The sequence below is a fragment of the Carcharodon carcharias genome, chromosome 17 (assembly GCF_017639515.1).
Source record: "Carcharodon carcharias isolate sCarCar2 chromosome 17, sCarCar2.pri, whole genome shotgun sequence".
Lineage (NCBI taxonomy): Eukaryota > Metazoa > Chordata > Chondrichthyes > Lamniformes > Lamnidae > Carcharodon > Carcharodon carcharias.
The window spans coordinates 63,578,028-63,604,001 of NC_054483.1; the positions used below are offsets into that span (position 1 = coordinate 63,578,028).

At 42.0% G+C, this 25,974-nt stretch overlaps 1 protein-coding gene across 4 annotated transcripts in view; it reads left to right on the forward strand.

Annotated features, from left to right (window-relative positions):
* Positions 1-7,343: 7,343 nt before the first annotated feature.
* tbc1d12b (TBC1 domain family, member 12b) overlaps positions 7,344-25,974 on the forward strand; it is a 130,462-nt gene continuing 111,831 nt past the window's right edge. For 2 of the 4 annotated variants that reach the window (XM_041210269.1, XM_041210270.1), the window contains exon 1: positions 7,932-8,065. Coding sequence is in view for 2 of the 4 variants with exons in the window: in XM_041210267.1 (XP_041066201.1) it covers positions 7,449-8,065 (617 nt within the window). In the remaining 2 variants the exon portion in view is untranslated. Of the gene's footprint in view, positions 8,066-25,974 lie in introns of all 4 variants that reach the window. The other 2 variants (XM_041210267.1, XM_041210268.1) reach the window with 2 other exon arrangements.

Consider the following 25,974-nt stretch of genomic DNA (forward strand, 5'->3'; position numbering starts at 1 on the left):
GCGTCCTACTTGCGCCTGCTGAGCAGCAGCAGGTTGGGTGGGCCTCCTCCTGTATGTGCCCTCTCTGCTTGGTTATGGCTTGTCTTCTCCTGATAGGACAGAGGAACATTGACTAGTCCACTCTCTACCTGCTGCGCCATTACAGCCTGGCCAACCCCAGCTGAGGAACACCTTGCAGGGCAAATCCAAGTCATGGCCCTCGACCTGCAAGGCACTCAGTCCAAGCAGCCAGGGCTCACCCTCTTGGCCAGCTCTGGCGTCATTGACAGTCGTCAGTCAAACCCTAGCATCCTAAGGTCCAAGGGGTGACGGCCACACCTTCACACTTCCGCACACTGACCATGCCAACACAGTACTCACCCTTCCTGAGCTCAGCAGGTCACTGAACTACTTCCAGCACTGCACCGACTTGTGCTGCACCGCATCATGGCTGCTCACCAGCACTGCCACCTCCTCCTATGCCCTTTTTGTCAGGTGCGGTGGACTCTTCCTTCCATCTCTGGGGACAAGGGTGTCTCTTCTGGCAGCCACCTTTTCCAGCAGAACTGTGAGGCACTCATCCGAAAAGCGAGGTTGTGGGGGGGGGGGGGGGGGGGGGGGGGGGGGGGGTGGTGGTGTGGCCACCCAACCTGCCTTCCCACCTGAAGACTCCATCAATTCAATGCAGAACAGGCGTCCTTCCATGACAGCCTTTCTTGGGCTGTCTGGGCCATTTTTAAACCGGGTCGCCCTTGGACCCGGCGGCTGACAGGCCCCCCTCCCGCTTGGTTCTTCCATACCAGTGAGGAGCCACGTTTTATGCTGGGCATGTCTTAATTGGCCCGCCAGCATGAAATCGTGGAATCGGTCACGGGCCAATCGCGGGGTATCGGGCCATTTCCTGGCCACTCCCGGTCCCACCAACTGCGTCCACCTGCTGGCCTCAAAATGCTGCCCTATGAGTTTGATGCACATTTTGTATCAACTGTATTGATAGTCAACCAGGTAGCATTAACAGAAAAAAGCAACTGCACTGCTTCATATGAGGCAAAGCCACCTATACGAAATGCTTTCACTTCACCCATAACTATAAGATGTCTAGTAAAAATAGAATGATAGATTCATAGGATGGTTACAGCATAGAACAGGACATTAGGCCCATTGTATCTGGCTCTTTGCAAGAGTGTCTGAGCTATACCCACTTCCCTGCTCTTTCTCTGTATCCCTGCAATTATTTTCCTTTCAGTTGCTTATCCAATTTCATGATTGAATCTGCTTCCACCACACACTCAGGCAGTGAATTCCAGATCCTAACAACTCACACTGTAAAAACATTTTTCCTCATGTTGCTGTTGGTTCTTTTGTATTCATCTTGTAGCAAGCCCTCTAGTTCTCAACCCTTCCAAAGTTTCTCCCTATCCACTCTCTCAGACCTCCATTGATTTTAAACACCTCTCTTAAATCTCCTTTTAACCTGCTCTTCTCTGAGGATAACAATCCCATCTTCTCCAATCTATCCACAAAACTGAAGTCCCTCATCAGGGAATCATTCTTGTAAATCTTTATCCACCTTCTCTAAGGCCTTCACATCCTTCCCAAAGTGTGAAGTCCATATTAGAATGTTCCAGCTGAGGCCAAACCAATATTTTATAAAAAGTTTCATCTTAAACCTTTGCTTTTATATTCTACGCCTCTATTTATAAAACCCAGGATCCTGTATGCCATATTAACTGCTTCCTCAACTTGCCCTGCCACCTTCAATAATTCGTGCGTTAATTGACTAGAGATGAGATTCTGCCCCTCATTCGGGAGTATGTCTCATCTCAAACAGCTGCCAGCAAATCTGATTGACCAGCAGCTCTATAGCCTTCAGATTCTATGGGCAGGGTCTTCTGGTCCCACTTGCAGTGGGAATCATCGTAGGCGAGGTGAAAAATTTGACAGACCAGCACAAGGTCCACTTACTTCAGGCGGGGATTTCAAATCTTGGTCTATGTTTCAGAGCCATGATGGAGGTAAATGTGTGGGTCCCACTAGCCCCCTAATAAAATTGAGGACAGATTGGGGGTGGGCAAGAAGGACCCACACCCTTACCTCCTCCAGAAAGGCCATCCAGAGAACTTTACGGATCTGCCTGCCTGCAAACCAACCAATGGGGGCCTGTAAAGTTTCGCCTGTCAATCATTGATTCCAATTTGCCTGGACCAGATTTATTCTCACCCCACTGAAATAGGTCTTCCTCCAAATAATTATTTTTATTCAAGATTGCTCCTTGTTCTTTCCATGGCTAACCTAAACCTGATGATACAATAATCACTGTTCCCTGTATCATAATGCTTGGCATATGATAAAGAAAGTTAGTTTCTTCTGGAAGTAATAGGGAACTAACAAAGTGACAGTTTGCTTTCAGAATATATACTCTGGTACTGTACGTCATTGTTATTATAAATATTCTCAAACAGAATAAGATGATGTTAATATATGTGTTAATACAACTCATTTAAATGGATTACAAAATCAGCTAAGATGATGCACTCTAGAAATTTAGTCAGGAGCTGGTGGAGACCAGAGAGGTCCATGCTATAGATTTCAGAAATGGGATTTAGGCTTGATTTTAGCCCAGTGATTAAAGGGACAAGTGGTGTAAGGAAATTGCATAACAAAAACAGAATTACCTGGAAAAACTCAGCAGGTCTGGCAGCGTCGGTGGAGAAGAAAAGAGTTGATGTTTCGAGTCCTCATGACCCTTCAGCAGACCAGGAAATTGCATCTTTGCTTCTGAATACAGTAACTGGTTAACACACAAAACTGTCTTCAGATATTGCACACTGGTGGAAGTAAAAGCGAACGTCCATATTTAAAAAGTAAAACAGATTAGACAGGTGGAAATAATTATATGAATTGTCTGCTATCTTCTAAATGCACTGATATGTTAAGGCACTGAAAGTCATGCATAACTGTAAAGAGCAATGAGCTTGTTAGGAGTTGCCTGTAGGTGAGGTGGTTGTTGTCATGTGGAAACTATAACCTTCACTCACCTCTTTTGAGAACTGCTCATAGCTGTGAAATGAACGTATATAAAATCGAACATAAATGTCACACTCCTATTACAATTAGAATTTTGGCAAAAGCATTTACTTTGTGGGAATTTAGAAATATGCCTGTGAAAATCCAAAACCAGATCACTGCTGTAATGTTGTTGCTTATGTCGGAATCGAACAGAGAACAATCAGTGCAGTATGACCTCCAAATGTAAGAGCATTAGAAATTTATCTGAGTCTCCACTGGAGGCACATTTCCACAGCATCTCAACCCACAAGAAAAGTCAATTTTGGTTGTCCTGCCTTACTGGCAATAACCCTCGAGTAAACTCTAGGAAGAGGTAGTTGTAGATAACTGGGTGGGTTGGCGGAGGATCCTGAGCAGGACATGATTACTATCTGTCTGTTGCAACCACAGCTGGTGTTAATTGCTGGGCAAACCAAATCCCAGAGGGAGACTTGGCTTATGGGCCATGCCTCTTTTTATGCATTCTGAAAAAAAGATGATGTACCGACCTCAGCAGTAAGAGGTCCAGTATACTTTTGGGATTTTAAAAATTAAAAGTAAAAATTTTATTAACAAGAATGAAAGAAAAATTAAGCACATAAGATTACAGTTGCATAATTAAGGTTAGTCTTACAAAACTTTCTCCAAAAGACACTCTACCCACAAGCAGACACCTTCAGGCAACACTCCCTCATAGGCAAAAACAGAATTACCTGGAAAAACTCAGCAGGTCTGGCAGCATCGGCGAAGAAGAAAAGAGTTAACGTTTCGAGTCCTCATGACCCTTCGACAGAACTTGAGTTCGAGTCCAAGAAAGAGTTGAAATATAAGCTGGTTTAAGGTGTGTGTGTGGGGGGGGGGGCGCGGAGAGAGAAAGAGAGAAGTCCACTTCTCTCTCTCTCTCCGCAGCCCCCCCCCCCCCCGCCCCCCCCACAACACTTGACTTGAAACGTCAACTCTTTTCTTTTCCGCCGATGCTGCCAGACCTGCTGAGTTTTTCCAGGTAATTGTTTTTGTTTTGGATTTTAGCATCCGCAGTTTTTTTGTTTTTACTCCCTTATAGGCGTTAACTATAGACGAAATCCAGTAATATTACACAAGTCAGATTCCTGTAGCTCCAATAAAGGCATACCACATAACCTCTACTCTCATCCACCCTGCTGTGGAATCCACTTCAGAATAGAACTGCTTGTTGCAGCCTGAGACTTTTCTGGTTGATTCAAACTGCACCACACCCCCCCACTCCCCCGCCCCGCCCCACCCAGTCCCCAGTCTAGAGCTAACAATTTCCAGCTCAGCTCCAGCTATCCCTCAACAGCTCTAGCTATCCCTCCACAGTAACTCTAAAAGACTTTTTTCCCTTTCATCTCCAGTTGCATTATTCCCACATCTCTTTGAAACTCAAATCCTTCCAAATATAAAATCTTTTATGTCTCTATCTTGTCTTTGCTTTCAGGTCAATAAAATATAATATCCCCATTGCTATTTACCTATGGAATTCCTGCAAGATGTAAACATGTTTCTTGTTACCTCTGACTGCCTTTTGATATTCAAACAAACTCTCAACTTATCTAAAAATATAATTATTTGATCTAACCTATTTACTTGTACCTCAAATTTAACACATCTATCCTTTTCATGTTTTAAACTCCCCAGACAACCTGACCCCTATTAAACTCTGCCCAGCTTAATTAAAACACACACACAAACAGCCTTCTTTACAGAATAACACAATATTCTCCAAAACATGTAAAAACATATTTTCTCACACTGCCCCACACATAGATTTACAGCACAGAATGAGACCATTCGACCCATCGTGTCAATCATTAAGTAATCTTGTTGGAAGGTCTTTCCACAGACATTGATCCTCTTGAATATATTAACACATAGAAGCAAGATCCCAAAAAGTGGGTCCCACCAATTTAGTAGTGGAATCAGGCAGTCCTAGTGCTAAAATGGTGTGCTTTATATCACAATGCATACCATTTTCTATCCTAGTGTATTGAAACTTGGATATTACTCAAACAGTACAGGCTAACAGTAAACCAGGCTGGAACCTTTATGAGGTGGCACTGAGTGCACATGTTTCAACTGGTGATACGTTTTTTAAGCTTTCAGTACTCCAGTTTAAAAATCACTGCAATACAAAAAAAACCAATAATGTCAGCATCCTTTGATTATTTCCATGTGGTTATGTATGTTTTGCTTAAAAAGCAAGAAGAATGAGAAGATTAACTTTGAATTAAATCAGTAGTCACTTTGTAGTACAGAACTTGAATGTTGTTGAAAAGAGAGACATGTTGTTGAAGCTTTTTCTCTTACATTCATTAGGACAAATACAAGAATGCCAAATTTCAAATGATCACAACAATTTATACCACAGGAGAAAAGGGTGCTAATTGATTGGCAAATTAAAACTGATTGGCCAGGCTATTGCCATGGAGAAAGCAACAGGAAACTATAGGCTCCCCAAGCTCCTAGGTAATTAAAAAAAGGTGCAAGGCTTGAACATATTCCTCCTGTTTGCAGAAAATTGGTCCCTGCTTATGAATGTACATCACTTCTAGAAAAATGTTATGGAACTAATTGTAATGGTGTGTGATTTGGAGGAGAACTGGAGATGACAACGTTCCCATGATCATACTGCTTTTCTCCTTCTCAGTGGTGTGCATTTTGGAACTGGGTACTGCTGTTGACGTAATCTTGGTGAGCTGCATTGTGCCTTCAGTAGATGATACATACTCCAACCACAGTGTAGGGCCGGTGAAGGGTTGGATATTAAACCAGTGGCAGCAAGACTGATTGTTGTCAAAGAGGACAGTGTCTCGATCTGGGCACAATAACCCCTTGATAAATTACCACCCTCAGAGGAGGAGAGAAGCTTAATAAAGCAGAATTTTTACTGCTGTATATGGTTGAAAAACGCCACTAAAGTAAAACAAAGTTCCTGCATTAAGATAGCAGCGTCTAACCTTAAGATCAGGTAACATTCCAAACCATCTTCTGCTGCTTCAACAGCGACCTTCCTTCCATCATAAGGTCAGAAGTGGGAACATTTGCTGATGATTGCACAACGTTCAGTAGAATTTGCAACTCCTCAGATACTGAAGCAGTGCGTGTCCATATGCAACAAGACCTGCACAACATTCAGGCTTGGACTGATAAGTGGCAAGTAATATTTGTGTCAAACAAGTGCCAGGCAAAGGCCATCTCCATAAGACCATAAGACGTAGGCCATTGAGCCCACGGAGTCCGCTCCACCATTCAATGAGATCATAGCTGATCTGATAATCCTCAACTCCATTTTGCTGCCTTGTCCCCATAACTCTTTATTCCCATACTGGTTAAAAATCTGTCTATCTCAGCCTTGAATATACTTAACGACCCAAGAGATGATCATCTCCATCTAACCATCTCCCCATGACATTCAATGCCGTTAACATTGCTGAATCACCCACCATCAACATTCTAGAGGTTACCATTGGCCAGAACCTTAACTGGACCAGCCAAATCAGAGCAGGTCAGAGGCTGAGAATTCTGCGGCAAGTAACTCACCTCTTAACTCCCCAAAGCCTGTTCACAACAAGGCACAAGTCAGAAGTGTGATGGCTCCACTTGCCTGGATGAGTGTGATTCCAACAACACTCAAGAAGCTCAACAAATCCAAGACAAAGTGGCCCCCTTAATTGCCAACTCATTCACCACTATAAGCCTTCCCTCCCTTCACCACGGATACACAATAGCAATAGTGTGCACTATCCACAAGATGCACAGCAGCAGCTTGCGAAGGCTTATTCAATCTCTACCACCTAGAAGGACAATGGCAGCAGATGCATAGGAACACCACCACCTGCAAATTCCCCTTTCAAGTCACACACCATCCTGGCTGGAAGTATATTGCTGTTCCTTCATCACCATTGGGTCAAAATCCTAGGACTCCCTTCCTATCAGCACTGTGGGTGTTCCTGCATCAGGTGGACTGCAGCAGTTCAAGAAGGTGGCTCACCACCACTCTCAAGGTCAGTTTGGGATGGGCCGTGAGCGGGCGCTGCTCTCCATTGATGCTCACATCCCAGGGAAGAGTTAAAAAGAGTGGAGCATAAGCCATAGCATGGGATCGCCTCCGGGAAAGAGCCTCAGCGAGAGGGTGAATAAATACGAGCCGCCGACAAAAGTAAACAATCGCCTAAGGTGCTCCCTCACAGACAGAGGAAGCGCTATGGTGCCAAGCTGAGGAAGGGGGGGCGGGGCTCTTGTTTCAATCACGTGCCCGCAACGGCGACTCCGTCATGTGACGGCGGGACCCGCCTCCCCTTGCGTCTCGCTCCGGTTTCCGGCTGGAGGGAGCAAGGGAGCGGGCCCGGGCGGTAGGACCCGGCTGTAGCCGAGCCCAGTGCGGTGGGTGCAGCGGGCGCTCCATGTCGGGAATGATCTATCTCCACAGTAACCATGAGAGCTGCCTGCGGGGCCCCGACACACCGAGAGCGGCCACGGCGCGCTTCCACAGCTGCCCCGAGCCGGCCTTAGGGGACCTCTTCAACGGTTGTTGCTCCATGGGAGAGGCAGCCAAGCGGCGGGAGGCGGGCGCTGCTCTCCAGGCCGGCCCGTCGGGGGCTGTGCGGAGCGGGGACTTGGTGTCCAGCCCGCTGGCTCCGGGCGGCGGCTCCGGATCCTCCTCGGCTCCGAGGGAATCAAACACTAACACTCCTGTCAGCTCTACCTCGGCGCCCGATGGACTCGGCAACCAGGAGGGCGACTCTCCCACTGCTCCTTCGCCGGGGCCCCGGGCCGATGGGAACAGCGGCGAGGAGACGAGCAGCCCGGAGCCCGAGGCGGCCGATAGCCCCGGCCCCGCTGACACTAGGGTGCTGGAGTTCATGGACGTCAGCCTGAATTCGAGGAACTCCTTCGAAGTGAGCCGGCGGCAGAGCGCACCCGAGCAGCTGGCGGACGGGCTCGACTCGCCGGCACCAACACTAGGCAGCGAGCAGGGGGCCAAGCCCAAGAAACTGGGCATCGCCGACTATATCAGCAGGTAAATCTGCAGCTTCACGCACACATACAGAGAATGGGACTCTTTCCCCCATCACTGTAGAGCTGAGGGTGAACCTCTCTCCCACCCTCTCACACTGGCATCACCAGCCCTTTCAAAGTTAATACTTGGACCTGCAGTTAACAACCACACAACCTCTTGTCAGTTCAACAGTATTGAGTTATTACAACACCTACCGGGCATCAGAAATGCTTAAAGAAAACTAGAGAGACACCTCGATGATTTTAAATTAATGATGCGCCAGTATTTGTTTAATTGTACGTCTGAAATAAGGGGAACTTGAACCCCGTGCTTTTCTTGTGGAAATATCTAATGTTTGTTTCAAATGTTAATTTTTTTGTCTTTTCTATAGATAAATCATAGATTGTAGTTCTGTTTGCTTAATTGTAACAATGAAGGTCAAGGTGAGGTGCACAGGAATTTCAAACACCCAAGACTCTTGTTTTCAAGATTGCGTATCTCAAACCTCAAATTACGGGAAAAACACCTTTCGGAGTCACTTTCAGCCCGATATTTTCACGATGATGTAGAATTTGCCTTTTGGCAATGCTGTGTGAGGTGCATTGTCTGCTCTTTCCCCTGTGTACCAAGTGTTTTTTTTGGTTACTTCCTTTCCAAAAGTATAATGTTAAATATTAACAATGGTGTGTCTAAAGCATCACCCCTTCCGTCAGCAGTGCATTTTATATGCTCTGGTTAAAGAAATACGGTTTATAGATGCTTCTTTGTAACAAATTGTTGAAAATATTCTTGGACATATAGAATAAGGAGAGAGGTTCTTTAAAATCCAGTTATTGCAGGTTTTTAAATACTTTCAAATGTTATTTGAATATTATTGAATTGAACTTAGACATTTTATGAACGTATATCTTTTAGTATATATATTTTTAATAGAAACATAATGTGATGCAGTTTGGAAGGAAAAGTGAGGAAAGGCAGTGTGAACTAAATAATACAAGTTAAAGTGAGGAGAAGGATTTCATCTGCCCATCTGTTGAATTTGCTGTGCCCATGTGGCAGCTTGGTCTCGCACAAACTGTCCAGGTCGATAAAATAGAGGCACATGCTCAGATAGATTGATCTTAGGTACTTTATGTACCAGTCGTGTGACAGCGATCTTCATGCCCCAAAGCTCAAAACTCTACAACAAGGAGAGTTAAAATTTGTACTAAGTTCAGAAAATCCCTTATGCAATCTCCCCAATTTCAGAACTGGTTAACTCCACTATGCTCAGAGCAATCAAGGAAACTCAGAAGTTCAACTGACTTCAACCCTGTAAGATGCAGGACAGAAAGGTACTGATATAGCCCTATTCCTTACATGATTGGGGTCTTCAATTCAGTACTTAAATGGTGAAAGTTATATGTATTCCAGTGGCTGTTATGTAGAAATTGTGTATTGTTTTTTAATTTTGATATAATTTTAATTTAATTATACTGTTTTAATATCCTGCTAAATTTTTGTCTATTGTTGCTCCCCGATTGCTACATGTTTGCATGTTTTTAACCTAATTACTTGATCTGTATTTTAATTTTTTCAGTGTAAACTACACTGCAATTCAGGCTTTTTGCTGTGAATGCGCTTCTTGAGTAAAACACCATTATCATGTACGCTTAAGAAAAAAATGTAAATACCTTGGAGAAGGTGTATCCGAGACTCACTGAATGGCACCAGAAAAGTGGGGTTTTGGTTAGGTGGAGAGACTAGAGAATTTGGGACTTAAAACAGAGGTTGAGGGGAAAACTTTTAGAAGTGTTCAAAATTGAGAAGTTTTGATAGAGTGGATAGAGGTAAACTGTTTTCTGTGGCATATGGATTGGTAATTCAAGGATGCAAATTTAAAATAATTAGCAAGAATTCCAGGAGATGAGGAAAAATATTTAATTCAGTTAGTTATGATCGGGATTGCATTGCCTGAAAGCAGATTCAATAGTAATCATCAAATGGGAATTGGATCGCAACTCAAAAGAAAATAAAATGAGGGATTGTGGAAAGATGGGGAAGAGGACTGAGTAGTACCTCTGAGAGCTGGCATGATGCCACCTCCTGTACTGTTGAATTTTATAAAAGATTTTCAGATGTATTTTAATAAATTGACTTGAAAGTTGTTTTTTAACTGGCATCCTGACAACTTTTGCAAGGGCTTAGGTTTTCTATCCCAGTTTGCATAACAGACATCACTGGGTGAAGAATGTTTGTTCTTTGCTGTGTCACTAGATGGAGCATTTTGTGGGACCACCTTATGGTTGGGAAAACTGAGGATCCAATCTGTCCGGCATAAGACATGTTGGAAAGCTATGGAACAGTTGTGCAGCTTGTTGTCTTCTGTCATTTGGAAAGGAACTATTCATTAGGTTTAAGTGCCTTCTAAATATGCATTTTCTCATCTAGGATGTTAAATGGTGGTGCAGTGCATGAAGGCCACGGTGTGTACTGTTTGAGTAGCAGACATATTGGCTGTGCTGTTGGGAAGATGTTAAGCAATTGTCAGATACATCTATACAGGAAATAGAAAATTAGAGCTTGTCACTCAAATCCATGCTCTTTAGTACATGGCTTGAAGGGCACCAGTAGGTGCAGATTAAAGACAAGTTATCAGCTCCTCACCTGGTGAGGAAAGGTATACGATTCAAGAACACAAAAAGGGGAAAATGTTTAGTATGTTTCAATAAGGTTAGTGGGCTCATTCTGTGTAAGGAGCACTGGTTAAAGATGTATGTTACAATGCTATGTATTCTGTGTACACCAGGGAAAGGATACTTATTTTAAGTGGTGAGATCCTTTGGGAAGCACTTCTCTTTAATGTAGACATAACCGGTCACGAAGTAGGCTCGCCACATTTGATCTCCAAGTAAGTGAGTGCTTCGTGATTTTTCTTTATTTGGTGTAATCTGTCAGGGAAGCAGATCTCAGAAAAATGAAGATGCTTGCCAAAGCAAATTCTTATGCCTTTATAATGAGTACAGTTTAGCGCTCTCTGCCTATTTTGTTTTATTCTGTTTTTCAATTGAACAACAATTGAGCATTTTTTGGAGCAATGATCCAGATGAATTTAGCTGCCATGCACAAATAGTAATCTGTTTTATTTGTTTATAGTTTTATGACCACACATTCCAGTACCCACCTACTTATTAACTACAGTTGTCAAAACATTTCTTTTCCCAAACTACAGTGAAGTGAAGATAATTATCTTCCACATCATCGTTTTTGTAAAGCAGCTGACTTATAATTACAGGACATCAGTTTTGTTTCCACTAAATGTGAAAATAGTTGTCCTTCCTTCATGCACCATCACTGACTCTACCATAATGGAAGAAAATTTGCCTGCAGTTTGAGTTTGTTCATCAAAGATAGAAGACTCTATCATTAGTAGAGCAATAACATTTGGGAAAAAATGGTTAGAAATGAGCCCTCCACAAAGTGTAGTTTAAGATGTTTGTTAACTCAGGCTTCACTAAATGCTGAAAGATTGTTGCTCTTCCAATCCATTGACATTGGAGTGTGGCAGTGGTGTAATTGTAGAAGCAGAGGATCTAGCCTCGCTACTCAGTATTTGAACAGAGAAGCAAAGCCTGATATTAAGGCTTGCAATCCTATATCGATTATCAAACATTTAGTAGGCCAAAAGCTACAGCTCCAAATTATTTATAAATTGCAGTAATTGGCATTTGGAAAAACAAAAAATTGGCAAATCTTTGAAATTAAAATACACGTACTATCTTTGAAAATGGATTCTATATTCTAGGTTACTTCATTTTTATTTGGATTGTGGTGTGATAGTTTTTGAAAGGCAAGTTCAATCAATTCCCAACTTTTTAACTATTGATTTCTTAGCAGTTTTGGATATTGCTAATTATTAAAATATATGTAAACATATGTAGTATTAGACGGGAGTGGTGAGAGACTATTCCTTCTGACGACTCTTCCTCTTCTCCACTCCAAAGTCAGGTTAGATTTGAAGACTGAATATAGTGTATGGTATTGATCCTTCAATTGCCAGGCTTGGTGTGTGTTATGCTAATTGTATTCCATTGCATTAGATTAGAACCTTAATACTTTCTTGGTTGTGCTTGATCAAATTTCGTATTTAGCATTGGCAAACTCAACATTGGGAGTATGACGCTGATGGATTACTGAATGTGTTCCAAAGTATATTATGTGCACTGTACATTGGTTTGCAGTAAGTTTCTTTACTGTTTTATAAGACATTTGTCTATAAAGTACTGGAAATATTTTTGAGTTTTATAATGGGCCAGTGCTTTTTTTGCTGCAGTGTCAAGCCTCTTTATCAGCTGTGAAAAGTGTAATTCTGTTTTTACTGCAGCTGTCACTGTGCAAATACCTGGATTTAGGGTAAATAGTTCCCAGTCGTGCCAGCAGCCAAAAGGTATTCTATTTATAAGCTGCTAATAATTTATAGTACACATTTTTTCCCTCCCAAGTTTGAATCTTCTTGAAAATGGGATAATTTTTACCTTTTACAGGGAATATTCATTTATGTGGGGCATTAAAAAGTGGGGTTGTGTCCTCTAACATGATCCAAGCTTTTTAACTGAAATATTTACACACAAGCTTAATTTTCATAAGTTTTAAACAAAACTGATTTTTCTGACCTAAAATTTTGTTTCCTGCAATCCTGTGTTCAAGATTGTTGGAAAATTTTTGCTTAAGCCAGCATGTATTAATATTCTTCCATTTTGTGAAATACATTCAATTCATTGCTTCAAATCATTCTATTCAACTTCATATTATACTTCTCAAAAGGTTGTCCTGATACTGTCTGGGCAAAATCACTAATTGTTGTAATATCATTGTAAGGTGTGTAGTCTAGATAGGCATTCTGTGGAAGATGTGAAATCCTAATAATTACACTGCGATAAGCTAAAAATGGGCAATAGCTGTCTCCTACTTTTTCTGTAAATGCAAGCCATTTTATTTATTTTCAAAATTATATGTCTTGATTTTTTATTTTCTTGCTTTAACCAGTTTTTGCCGTAAATGTCTGGAACTTGAAAAATTTATTAATTTTGCTTCCAATTTCCACCCCTCCATCATTTTCACATGGTCCATCTCTGACACTTCCCTTCCCTTCCTTGACCTCTCTGTCTCAATTTCTAGTGATAGACTGTCCACCAGTATTCATTACAAGCCTACCGACTCCCACAGCTACCTCGACTACAGCTCACACCCCGCTTCCTGTAAGGACTCCATCCCATTCTCTCAGTTCATTCGCCTCCGTCGCATCTGTTCTGATGATGCCACTTTCAAAAACAGTTCCTGTAACATGTCTTCCTTCTTCCTTAACCAAGGTTTTCCACCTACAGTGGTTGACAGGGCCCTCAACCCTAACCGGCCCATCTCCTGCGCATCCACCCTCACACTTTCCTCCCTCCCAGAACCATGATAGGGTCCCACTTATCCTCACTTATCCCCCCACCAGCCTCTGCATTCATAGGATCATCCTCTGCCATTTCCACCAACTCCAGCATGATGCCACCACCAAACACATCTTCCCTTTACACCCCCCCTTCCCCCCCGACGGCATTCCGCAGGGATTGTTCCCCCTGGGACACCCTGGTCCACTCCTCTATCACCCCCTACACCTCAACCCCCTCCCACGGCACCTTCCAATGCAACTGCAGAAGGTGCAACACCTGCCCCTTTACTTACTCTCTCCTCACAGTCCAAGAGCCCAAGCACTCCTTTCAAGTGAAACATCATTTCACTTGCGCTTCCCTCAATTTAGTCTACTGCATTCGTTGCTACCAATGCGGTTTCCTCTACATTAGAGAGACCAAACGCAGACTGGGTGACCTCTTTGCAGAACACCTTCGGTCTGTCCGCAAGCATGACGCAGACCTCCCTGTCGCTTGCCATTTCAACACTCCACCCTGCTGTCATGCCCACATGTCCATCCTTGGCCTACTGCATTGTTCCAGTGAAGCTCAACGCAAACTGGAGGAACAGCACCTCATCTTCCGACTAGGCACTTTACAGCCTACCGGACTGAATATTGAGTTCAACAGTTTTAGATCATGAACTCTCTCCTCCATCCCCACCCCCTTTCCGACCCCTCCTTTTTTTCCCAATAATTTATATAGATTTTTCTTTTCCCACCTATTTCCATTATTTTTAAATGTATTTCCATCCATTGTTTTATCTCTACCTTTTAGCCTATTTTGATCCCTTCCCTTCACCCCACCCCCACTAGGGCTATCTGTACCTTGCTTGTCCTGCTTTCTACCCTTAATTAGCACATTTCTTAGATAATATCACCATCTTCAATACCTCTTTGTCCTTTTTGTCTATGACATCTTTTGGCTGTCTCCACCTATCAGTGGCCCTCTATCCAGCTCTATCTGTCCCACCCCCTCCTTAAACCAGCTTATATTTCACCTCTTTTCTATTTTTACTTAGTTCTGTTGAAGAGTCATATGGACTTGAAACGTTAACTGTGTTCCTCTCCGCAGGTGCTGCCAGACCCGCTGAGTTTTTCAGGTACTTTTATTTTTGTTTTGGGTTTCCAACATCTGCAGTTTTTTGCTTTTATCTTTGCTGTAAACCTGTTGGATACACAGTGGTGGTGTTGTGCAATAGTTTTGTTCCAAGAAATCGAAATGTTTTAGTTTTGTGTCCATTCCTCTTCATTTTTTATTAACAACCTAGATTTGAGAGTAGGTAAATAGCATTATAAAAAATCGTAGATGACTTGAAACTTGGCAAGGTAGTAGATAGTGGTAAGGGTAGTTATAGACTTCAGGATCTCACAGGATGCTGAAATGAGCAGAAACGTGACAAATGGAGTTCAGTGCAGAAAAATGTGAAGTGATAACTTCTGGAGGAACATGGAAAGCCAGTATACTATAAATGACATGATTTGAAATGTAGAGGGGCAGAAAAACCTTGGTGTCCATGTACACAAATCCTTAAAAGTGGCAAGGCAAGTCGATATTGGTAAAAAAGCATATGGATTACTTGGCTTATAATTAGAGGCAGGGGCGGCCATGCGCCCATTCTTGCATTGAAACCCCCCCCCCCCAGTAGGTAAAGATGTTCTGACTTAGGAATCCTGCTGATAGCAGCATCAAGCTCCTCATAGAACTGGTATTTTGCTTCTGTTGGAACACAGCATTTGAGCATAGATACTGATGAGGTTAACTGGCCCTGTTTGAGCTGAAAACGCAATCTGAACCATTTGTGTAGGGCTCTGTCATCAAGAGTAGCAAGTTCCTTACAGCAAAGCCTACACTTTGCTCACTTGTTTCCTCTGAATTCTTCCACTGGCAGATGAGCGTCTAATATTTTTCTTCGTGACCTGCTCTCGGCAAGCTTAGTCTCTTGTAGGGAGTCAGTGACAATGTTCAGCTTATCAGGTTCCATGTGCATCACAACTGTCTTGCATGTTATCAACCAGCTGCAATTTGTCTATCAGTCCTGTGCACCTGTCGTTCCAGCTTGCCAGCCGAAGATTTGGCATTATCTTTCTTTTCGTTTGTTTGCCTGGTGTGATGGATTCTGTCCATTTGTTGAGCAGAGACTGTTAAATTCCAAGCAATCGTTGAAGCTGCTTGATCAGCACCTTAGTAGTCAAGGGCTGCCTGACTTAAATTAGTCTGTGGCTGACATGACAGCCCCTCCCACCATTGGAGACAGCCCATAGTAAGCATTATGTACACCAATTGAATTAAGCTTATCATTCATAACTATTGTTTCCCATATTTTAACACTTTTCAGGGTAACTGGAGAAACTAGGTAAAAGCCTGAGGAAAATTTATGGAGTTCCTCGGCTGCCCAAACGCCAGGGTCTCCCTCTCGACCTCTCCAGTTGTCCAAAGGAAAGCGCAAAATGCTACATTTGGCACAGGCTTGAATGCAGGATTTGTCAGAAAGATGATATATTTAGACATCAGCCCACCTTTGGGCTCCACTTTTAAGGATTTGTGTACATGGACACCAAGGTTTTTCTGCCCCTCTACATTTCAAATCATGTCATTTATAGTATACTGGCTTTCCATGTTCCTCCAGAAGTATCTACTACCTTGCCACACATTTGTCTCTGTCTTTCAATTGGCTGAAAATTAGAAGCAAGATAGCACACAAGCAGAAAGCACGCTGATTCTCTTCATCCACCTACTAGACACATCACAGTGACCTGTTAGACACACGAACATTCCAAGCTGGCATTCAGCTCTCTTGGGGTAGCTGCAAAGCATTGGAGCTATTCGCCCAGAGTTGGCAGTTTGGTTTATGAGTGTCAGGGCATGTCTGCGTGACTATGGGCTTGCACACTGCATATTTGTGGGCCAAACCACCTCAGTTCCCCTGAAGCTTTAGCCAGGGACCCAATTTCCATGAGTTGCCATGAGGAAGCACAGCTGAGCACTTGCCAATGGAGAGGCTCTGTACTGATGGAGAGATTGACACATTTGTCTCTGTCTTTCAATTGGCTGAAAATTAGAAGCAAGATAGCACACAAGCAGAAAGCACGCTGATTCTCTTCATCCACCTACTAGACACATCACAGTGACCTGTTAGACACACGAACATTCCAAGTTGAATTGGCTGTTTGATCATGAACTGGGCACCATACCTCTGTTACAAGGACACCTGCAAACAAGATATGAAGATGGCGGATGTTGACATTGACAACTGGGAGACAGTCGCTGATGGCCATGACCTCTGGAGGCTGACTGGAAGGGTATTGGAAGAGGTGAGCAGAAATGAAAAGCTCAGTGAAAACAGAGGCCAGCGACTTGTGCATCTCCTCAGTCCGCTGTCTTCCTCTACAAAAAATGGGGTGCAGACTTCCATGTCAGAGTGGGACTCGTGAACCACATCAGGCAATGCTTAACAGAGTTGATCACCATGGCACAAACCATCAACTTACAGCAAAGCTGCCATAAAATAATTAGGGGAATAGAATATAAAAGTGAAGAGAACAGGCTATTCTTTATAAATCATTGGTTAGGCCTCAGCTGAAGTATTATGGCCAATTCTGGTATGACACTTCTGGAAAGATATAACACCTTAGAAAACGTACCTTGGAGATTTAACATGATGTTGCACAGGACGAGGGACTTCAGTTATGAGTTGAAAAAGTTAGGATCTCCTGGGAACAGAGACGGTGAAAGGCTGACCTAATGGTGGTTTTCAAGGTAGATTTTTGATAGGGTAGATTGAAAGTAAAGTATTTCATCTAGTGAATGAATGCACATCATAGCAAAAGTTCAAGGGGGGATGAGAATTCCTTCACTCGGTTGTCAGGCTCTGGAATGCTCTAAATGAAGAGGTGCTGGAAGCTGATTCCATTTAATTTGAAATGGGAGTTCGACCCATGCTTGAGGGTGAGGACCTTACAGGGTCAGAAACAAAAAGCAGAGATATGGCACTAAGAATGACTGCTTTTTCAGAGAACTAGCGCAGGTGCAACAGGCTAAATGACCTCCTCCTGTGCTCTTTCTATGATCCTATGATATGGATTTAGGGCCTTTTGACGAGATTCTGATTTGACTTGATTATTGTAGAGAAATAAAAGCAACCGGCCATTGTAAGGTCAGAAGTGGGGATGTTTGATGATTGCACAATGTTCAACATTTGTGATGACTCATACTGAAGCAGTCCATGTCCAAATGCAGCAAGACCTGGACAATATCCAGGCTTGGGCTGACAAGTGGCAAGTAACATTCGCGCCACACAAGTGTCAGGCAATAAGAGAGAATCTAACCATCGCCTCTTGATGTTCAATGGCGTTACCATCGCTGAATTCCCCATTGTCAACATCCTGGGGGAATTACCATTGACCAGGAACTGAACTGGATTAGCCATATGAATATTGTGGCTACAAGAGCAGGTCAGAGGCTAGGAATCGTGCAACAAGTAACTCACCTCTTGATTTCCCAAAGCCTGTCCACCATTTACAAGGCAGAAGTCAGGAGTGTGATAGAATACTCCCCACTTGCCTGGATGAGTGCAGCTCCCACAACACTCAGGAAGCTTGACACCGTCCAGGACAAAACAGCCCGTTTGATTTGTACCACATCCACATACATTCGCTCCCTCCACCACTGATGCACAGTAGCAGCACTGCTACTGCTACGAGGTGCACTGCAGGATTTCACCAAGGCTTCTTCGACGGCACCTTCAAAATCCACGACCACTATCATTTGGAAGGACAAGGGCAGCAGAAAGATGGGAACACCACCACTGGAAGTTCCTCTCTAAGTCACTCATCATCCTGACTTGGAAATATATCACCGTTCCTTCACTTGCTGGGTCAAAATCCTGGAATTCCTTTCCTAACAGCACTATGGGTGTACCTACACTACATGGACTGCAGCGGTTCAAGAAGGCAGCTCATCACCACCTTCTCAAGGACAACTAGGGATAGGCAATAAATGTTGGTCCAGCCAGCGAAGCCCACATCGTGTGAATGAATTTTTTAAAAAGGCCCACCTCGCTGTCTACTGCATTCGCCGCTCCCAATGTGATTTCCTCTACATTGGAGAGACCAAACACCTTCGGTCTGTCCGCAAGTATGACCCAGACCCCCCTGTCACTTAACAAAAACAGTATTACCTGGAAAAACTCAGCAGGTCTGGCAGCATCGGCGGAGAAGAAAAGAGTTGACGTTTCGAGTCCTCGTGACCCTTCAACAGAACTAGGTGAATCCAAGGAGAGGGGCTCCCTGTCACTTGCCATTTCAACACACCACCCTGCTCTCATGCCCACATGTCTGTCCTTGGCCTGCTGCAATATTACAGTGAAGCTCAACGCAAACTGGAAGACCAGCACCTCATCTTCCAACTAGGCACTTTACAATCTTCTGGTCTGAATATTGAGTTCAACAATTTTAGATCATGAACTCTCTCAATCATCCCCACCCCCTTTCCGATCCCCCCCCCCCCCCCCCCCCTTCCAATAATTTTATATATATTTCTTTTCCCACCTATTTCTATTATTTTTAAATGTATTTCCATCAATTGTTTTATCTCTACCTTTTAGCCTATTTCAATCCCTTCCCCCCACCCCACCCCCACTAGGGCTATCTGTATCTTGCTCGTCCTGCTTTCTATCCTTTAATGTCACCATTAGCACATATCTTAGCTAATATCACCACCATCAACATCTCTTTGTCCTTTTGTGTATGACAACTTTTGGCAATCTCCACCTATCACTGGCCCTCTATCCAGTTCTACCTCTCCCCCCCCCACCCCCCCAACACCCCCACCTCCACACGCCCAATCTGCTTATATTTCACCTCTTTTCTATTTTTCCTTAGTTCTGATGAAGAATCATTCGGACTCGAAACATTAACTGTATTCCTCTCCGCAGATGCTGTCAGACCTGCTGAGTTTTTTCAGGTATTTTTATTTTTGTTCACTTCGTTATACTGTCTTTTGCAGAAAGATGTCGCTGTCCCTATGGTGAGAAATGATTTTACTGTCATAAGGTGAAATATTTTCCTGCGTTGCAACCAGCAACAACATGTCACTTATATGTGGTTATGGCCAGATGAAGTGCAAATGTCACTATGTTGTGATTGGATGTGCAGGAGTTTTTTTTCTACCTAAAGAGTTTCTGAATTGATGCCCATTAATGCTAAAATTGAGTGTTTTTTCTGCCGTTGACTAATGTACAATTGGTAGCTACATCGGCAACTGTCCAAAGACTCTTGAATCTCTTCCACTATTGGATGTTTGTCATGAAATCAATTATTTTTTTTTCTCCATGCTTTGTAAGCTAGCATCTGTGGAGATTGTAACATTCAAGGCACAGGATATTCTCATACTTGATATACTTGATCCTGCATAGAAACAAGGGTGGAACCCTATTTGGAGTGTTTTGATAGGCCACCCAGATCAGTTCAAGGGTCAGTCAGTTTTAGTTGGATTCAGGAGCAAGAGAAGAAGCTCCATGTAGCTGAATACTGTTAGCTTTGAGGAACTAGGTTGACAGGCTCCAGGCAGTGAGGTCTCAGGAGAAGCCCTGGAGAACTGAAAAGGCAATGGAAGGCCTTGACTCCATGTTGCGGAATGTTGGGGCAAAGGTAACCCTTTGGAGCAGTGGTATTCTGCTTGGTGTGGCTGAAGAGCTGGAGTTATATCCATGAGTGGGTGCTGGAGCATAGGCTTGGGAGATGAGATTGAAACCTTGGAAGGTGAGTAGTTGTTGGGGTAGTCAGAGTCTAAGCGGCTTTGAGGGAATTTGGAGACTTAATCCTCGAAAGTGAAAAGTTTGGAACCCCGTGAGGGAAACAGATTTAATGAGATTGTGCAACTCTCAGTGGATGCTGACACCTCGGTGGGTTCCTGAGAAATCCGTGGGATCTACCTTTGTTACATTTGCTATTTAATGTGCAATGTGGGTGTTCAACCACAGTTTGCCTGTTAATTCACATTTACCTCATGTTAACCCTGAATGTTAAGAGTATAAGATGGATGTTATCAATTGTTTTACTCTTCTAACTTTGCATAGTAAAGTTTATTCTGTTTGTTCAAAAACTGTGGAAGTTTGTGGCTTTATTCTTAGTAGCTGGGTTCTCAAACTCTGTCTACTTTAAACAAAGGTTTACTGGTCCCTAACCAGATGAAACCAAAAATTTTGGAGTCTGGTCCAGGATCATAACATGTTCATTATTTTTTTCTTTATGTAGTCCCCACTTTTGGTGTGGTGTCTTATTTCTCCTGTGACATCTTGTATGTCACTGTGTAAATGCAAGCTACCATCTGATCTTTGTAAAGGCGATATACTTTTTGTCTACCTGGACTATGGTGCTATTTTCAGTAGGAAGATTTATTCAATAATAAACTTTTCAGTGTTGACAACATCTGCCTTTAATGTGCCAGGAATTGCCCTAAGACAATTGTTTAATTGGAAAGCAGCTGCTAGCAAAAACTGGTTATTTCAGTGAAGCTTTGCTCCATGAACACTTGGGACTCCCGACTCTAAAAACAGCTCTTTTATAAATAACTTCAAAACCCCAAATTGAAAGAGTTGTGATTTTTCCATTTAAAAGGAGAAGTAAAGCTATGTGCTGATAAATTGTCTGGGGGTAACTCATCAGCTGAATTTGCTCCCTCCATTGGCAATCCAATAGACTCCAAACTTTTACCACAAAGTAAATTACTTTGCTACAGATGAAGTGACATGTTTGCACAATGTGACCTAATCATTTCAAAGCTGTAAGTAGTAGGTAAATCAAGTCATTTGTCTTCATAATGCACTTTTTTATACTTTCAGTCAGAAATTAGGTATGTTTAATTATAACTATGGTGCAGCATGTCCTTTTATATTATCGATCCAGTGCATTTTAAGCTGTGTGAATGCTTGTTCAACTGTATGGGGTGGGTGTAGAACGTTCTATGTTATCTTCAGTTGTTTTTTGGAGTGGCTAATGCCTGAAGGGTTTGTTATTGAGAGGATTTCCCAGTAGAAATTGTCTTAAGGCAGATGTACATACACCTACAGGTCCAAAGTTAGATCACATCTTCTGATCTGAAGGTCCACTTAGATGTCTTATCCAGCTATCTGTTACTGAAATCATTACTATACTTTTTTCTCCTGAATGTTCTTGCAGTGCATGTGAAGGACCCAGAACAAGTAGGATCAACACCTAGTCAGTGGAAGCTCTTTGACATGCATTTAAATGCTGCACTTTGCATCCTAGTGCAAGGATGCTGATCCTTGCTTTGCTCAGCAGCAGTCATGCATAGAGGGATTTCATGGATACATTATTTTTAGACAGTTTCACTTTGGAGAACAGGTGCAAAAGATATATTGAATCACTTTTTAATCTTAGGCCTTGTTTCTCTTTTCCTTCACTTAAATGTATGACGTGACTGTTTAGTAACTTAATCTTTCTTAAAAACGCCTAACACTTTGATAGCATTCATATGAAATACTGGTTTGCACATATTGATTCCTATAACTTTAAATATTAGGATTGAAAATTGTTTAGTTCTGAAATGAAGTAGTGTATGTCAGTAATTTAAGTTTGCTTTTTATAGAATCTTTATTATCAACTCCTATACTGACTATTTACTCAACATCCTTATTTTTGTACTTGTCAGTTCTACTCAGTTTGGGCTTGACCATATAAATTTAATTTTCCTCAAAATAAAAATTGAAATTGCCCTAATTTTAAAAGATCAATGTTATGGAAAAGATATTGCCATGTCTCCCTGGATATTACATTTTACTTGCGCTCCTTTCCATTGTGCTTTTTTTTGTTTAAAAGAAAGTGTTCAAGCTGTATTTGATGTACCAGATTTTCATTTAATTTTTGGGTCTTGAAAACATTGGATCAGTAGTGTAATCGATAATGGAAGGTCACAGTGGTGAACCTAATATATCTTTATACCCGCATGCACATTTGCATAAATAACTTGAAGAATGATTGTGGTTCGCTCTTATGAAATCAAATTCTAAGCTCTTGTTTTGTGTTTTTTTTTAAAAACTGTCATGAAATTTTGCATATATCAACAAAATACTATATTTTTCCCTACTTTGTAATATTACATTCAATAGTGTTAAGTATAATTTATCAAGATTTATTTTATAATTGAGATGAAAGAAGTGACTGATTTATTTCAAGATTATATAATTTTGATGTTTTCAGTGCTAAGTGCAATGAACTAAATGGACCATAAGAGCAAAGAAGACATTAAGTTGGACTGCGCATTATGAAAGTATTGTATTTTAATGGATGGCTAATTTTTTTAATTTTATGTATTACAGTAGCTGTTCTTTTTTAAATTTACTCAGCTCTTAATTTGCATTGCCCTGATAGCTTATTTAATGACATGAGGCTTGGCCAGAAATACTGGATACAACACATACTCTAATATGTTATCCTGATCGAGTGCCTGGAAGAAAACTTCCAAAGCAAAAGCATACAAGATTACAGTCTGAATTCATAAAAGACAATAAATGTTGGAATTACACCAGCTTCAGCAGCACCTAAAAAGAGAAAAGTGCCAATAGGTAACATCTCGGGTATAAGCCAATGTCGGAGTTCCAACTTTTTTTTTCAGTTTTCTATCATTAGCTGTTTTGTAATTTCAATTTATAATTGAGCAATCAGTGTTTTCACCCTGCATTGATTTTCTTTGTAATATGCTATTAATGTACATCAGTCCAGATTTGTTTTACTTGCCGGACATTTCACATGGATTTCACCATTAATGCAGCTTAAAAGCCAATTTCTGTCTTTATTCTCAGCCGAATCAAGTTAGAGAATGTTTCCCATCTCCCACTATAAAATTTTTGACAATGCTGTACTACTTTTCTCTGTCCTCTGCATCACAGTTGGCTGAAATGCTTGACTGTAAACACTGTACATTATTCTTGCTGAGAGTATTCAACATATTGTTCTCATTAACATAATACAGCTGATTATTGTTCAATCATTTCTGGAATTTTAATAAAATGGTGTAATTGGTGGTGATTGTAATGAGAACAATGTTAATGCCAGTAGTTGAAAGGTAGCAGGTAACAAATTTACCAAAGCTGTGCAGTCTGCTATTAGCACTGGATAACCAAGTGTCAAATTCTGCATTTAAACTCCTGTGTACACGTGACAGACTTCTAGCTTGTTTAGAAAGTAGATGTAAAAGATATAATAGAGCTTTTGAAAGGATGCAGATCGTTGCGAAGCTGCAGCAGCTTTTGTATACTGTATCTAATATAAACCTGGAAGGCCTGGCTTAAATGCTTAACTAATTGAAGCAGTATCATCATCTTATGAGAAATGACAGCATTAGTGTAGTATACTTAAATGCTCCCTACTAAAAACCCCCCCTAGCGAAAACCTAAATTTGAAAGGGTAAACGCTGCAATCGTGAGCTGAATGTTTTTATTTAATGATCTTGAGTGTCCGTTGCATGAAAGCTTTACACAAGCATTGTGATTTGCTCAAGCCCTGGTTATAACATTGATCATGTATATTTGATTATGAAGTCGAACAGTTGAATGTTGGTGATTGAAGGAAGCTGGCAAATATTGTAATTTTGAATTTGGAATTTGTCAATATAATGGTTTTTCTTGAGGTACTGATTTGCTGGTTTGGTATTTAGCTGCTGTCATTATTGAGGCTGTTTTTAAAAAGTGCTTGAATTTCAATGTTTTGAGAGGCTAGGTCGTTCCAGTTTTGTTAATACATTTGCTGGGAGCTGACAGGGCCTAATACAATGTGTCTAAACACAAAGCTGGGCGAGTCAGATTTGCAGTTACGTCATGCAAGTACAGTACTGCTAGCTAGCCTAAGAGATATCTATAGCTTATGATATTTTTTTTTCCAGTTACATTGGCGACACCAGTCAATATAACCTCTTGTTTGCCATCAGCTTCTCACCACCAACCTACCCTATCCTACACATTGCTCCAGACTGCCTCGGTCTCAAACTTTGCCTGTTGCTACACCCTAGCTGAAGGGCTATTTCTCCATGCTGTAACTATTTGTGCTCTCCTCTCAGTAAAGTAATGGGCCCTTTTGGTTCTTGATTATTGTCTTGTCCTCATTTCAATGTTACAGTGTGATGATCAAGCCTAGGCTCAAGCTCTTCAATCAGTACCATATTATCAATCAAATGATCCCTCTTTACAGATTGCAATCTCCCACTTATTTCCCTAAATCTCTAGGGTTAGTTACAATGTAATACTTTATATGATTCATCACCCTTTCTCTTATGCTATCCTCAACAGTCTCAGCCACTCCCTGTTTTGGCCCGAGGTAAATGAATTTTCAAACTTAATTTAATCAATTGCTGAGTGCCTTTGTCTTATAATTTGATCTCTCATATCATATGTCTGAACTCTTTTCTGCTCATTATTAATTTGACTTTTTCCTTCCCATATCTAAACTCCCTGCTAGATTGTACTGGTTTGCTCTTCCTCAGCCTGTGATTTTCAATATTGCTATATTGCAGTGGTTACCACTCTGCTCTATCCTGCTCCCACAGTACTATCAAATCATCTCTTCACATTTTTCTGGACTTTTTCTGGTCTGTGCCTGGCATGATCTGTAGTTACGCCCCATCCCTCCCTTGCACAATGCCCGACAGAAGTTTTTTCTCTTGCAGGAAAGATTTTATTTGAGACTTCATCTTTCAGGAGCATACCAACATCTTGGAGCTAGCAGCGCAACTCCTTTCCCTTTATTGTAGTGCCCCACCTTGCTTAATGTTCCACCTCATCTCTTATCTATGCAGTAAGTCCTCTCATAAAGTTGTGGCTGCATTCCTGAAAATCACGACTTTAAGTGAAACGTTGATTCCCATGAGAATCAGTGTTAAAACAGTAGCTTGGTTCGGTAGGACCTTCTTTATTAGAAAAAAAATGAAACATTATACCCTCTAAGTTAAAATATTTTACATTGCTGAATTCCTACATTGGTAAATGAAAAAACTTTTAAAATAATAAAAGAAAAACGTCACTTCCTGCTTAGTGCCTCCTGCTCAGCATGGATCCTGCTTCCCGAACGTCCTGCTCCCTGATCCTCCTGGTTCCTGCAGATCCTCCCCCTCTCTGATACTCTAAGTTGTGGCCTCTCTCCTCTCCCCGACCACCGGGTTGCTGCCTCTCCCCCTCTCGCCACTTCCCTCTCCTGAACCTGCATTCCTGCTAAAGAACCAGATCTGAAGTCAGCTCCAATGTTGTGGAAGTGCGAGTCAAAATGGTGCAGATGTGGAGATGCTATTATGTGTTTCCTTCCAAATGCTCGTGTCTCGCTGCTCTTCTCCTGAGCCCAGGAAATACTGAGAAGGTGAGTCAGGGAGCAGGAGGTCGGGGAGGCGGGTGGGTAGCTGCAGCTTGGAGTTTAGGGAGGGAAGACCGCAACTTGGAGGTCAGGGAGCGGGGCGAGGCCGCTCCAAAATGGCACCAGTCGGAATATA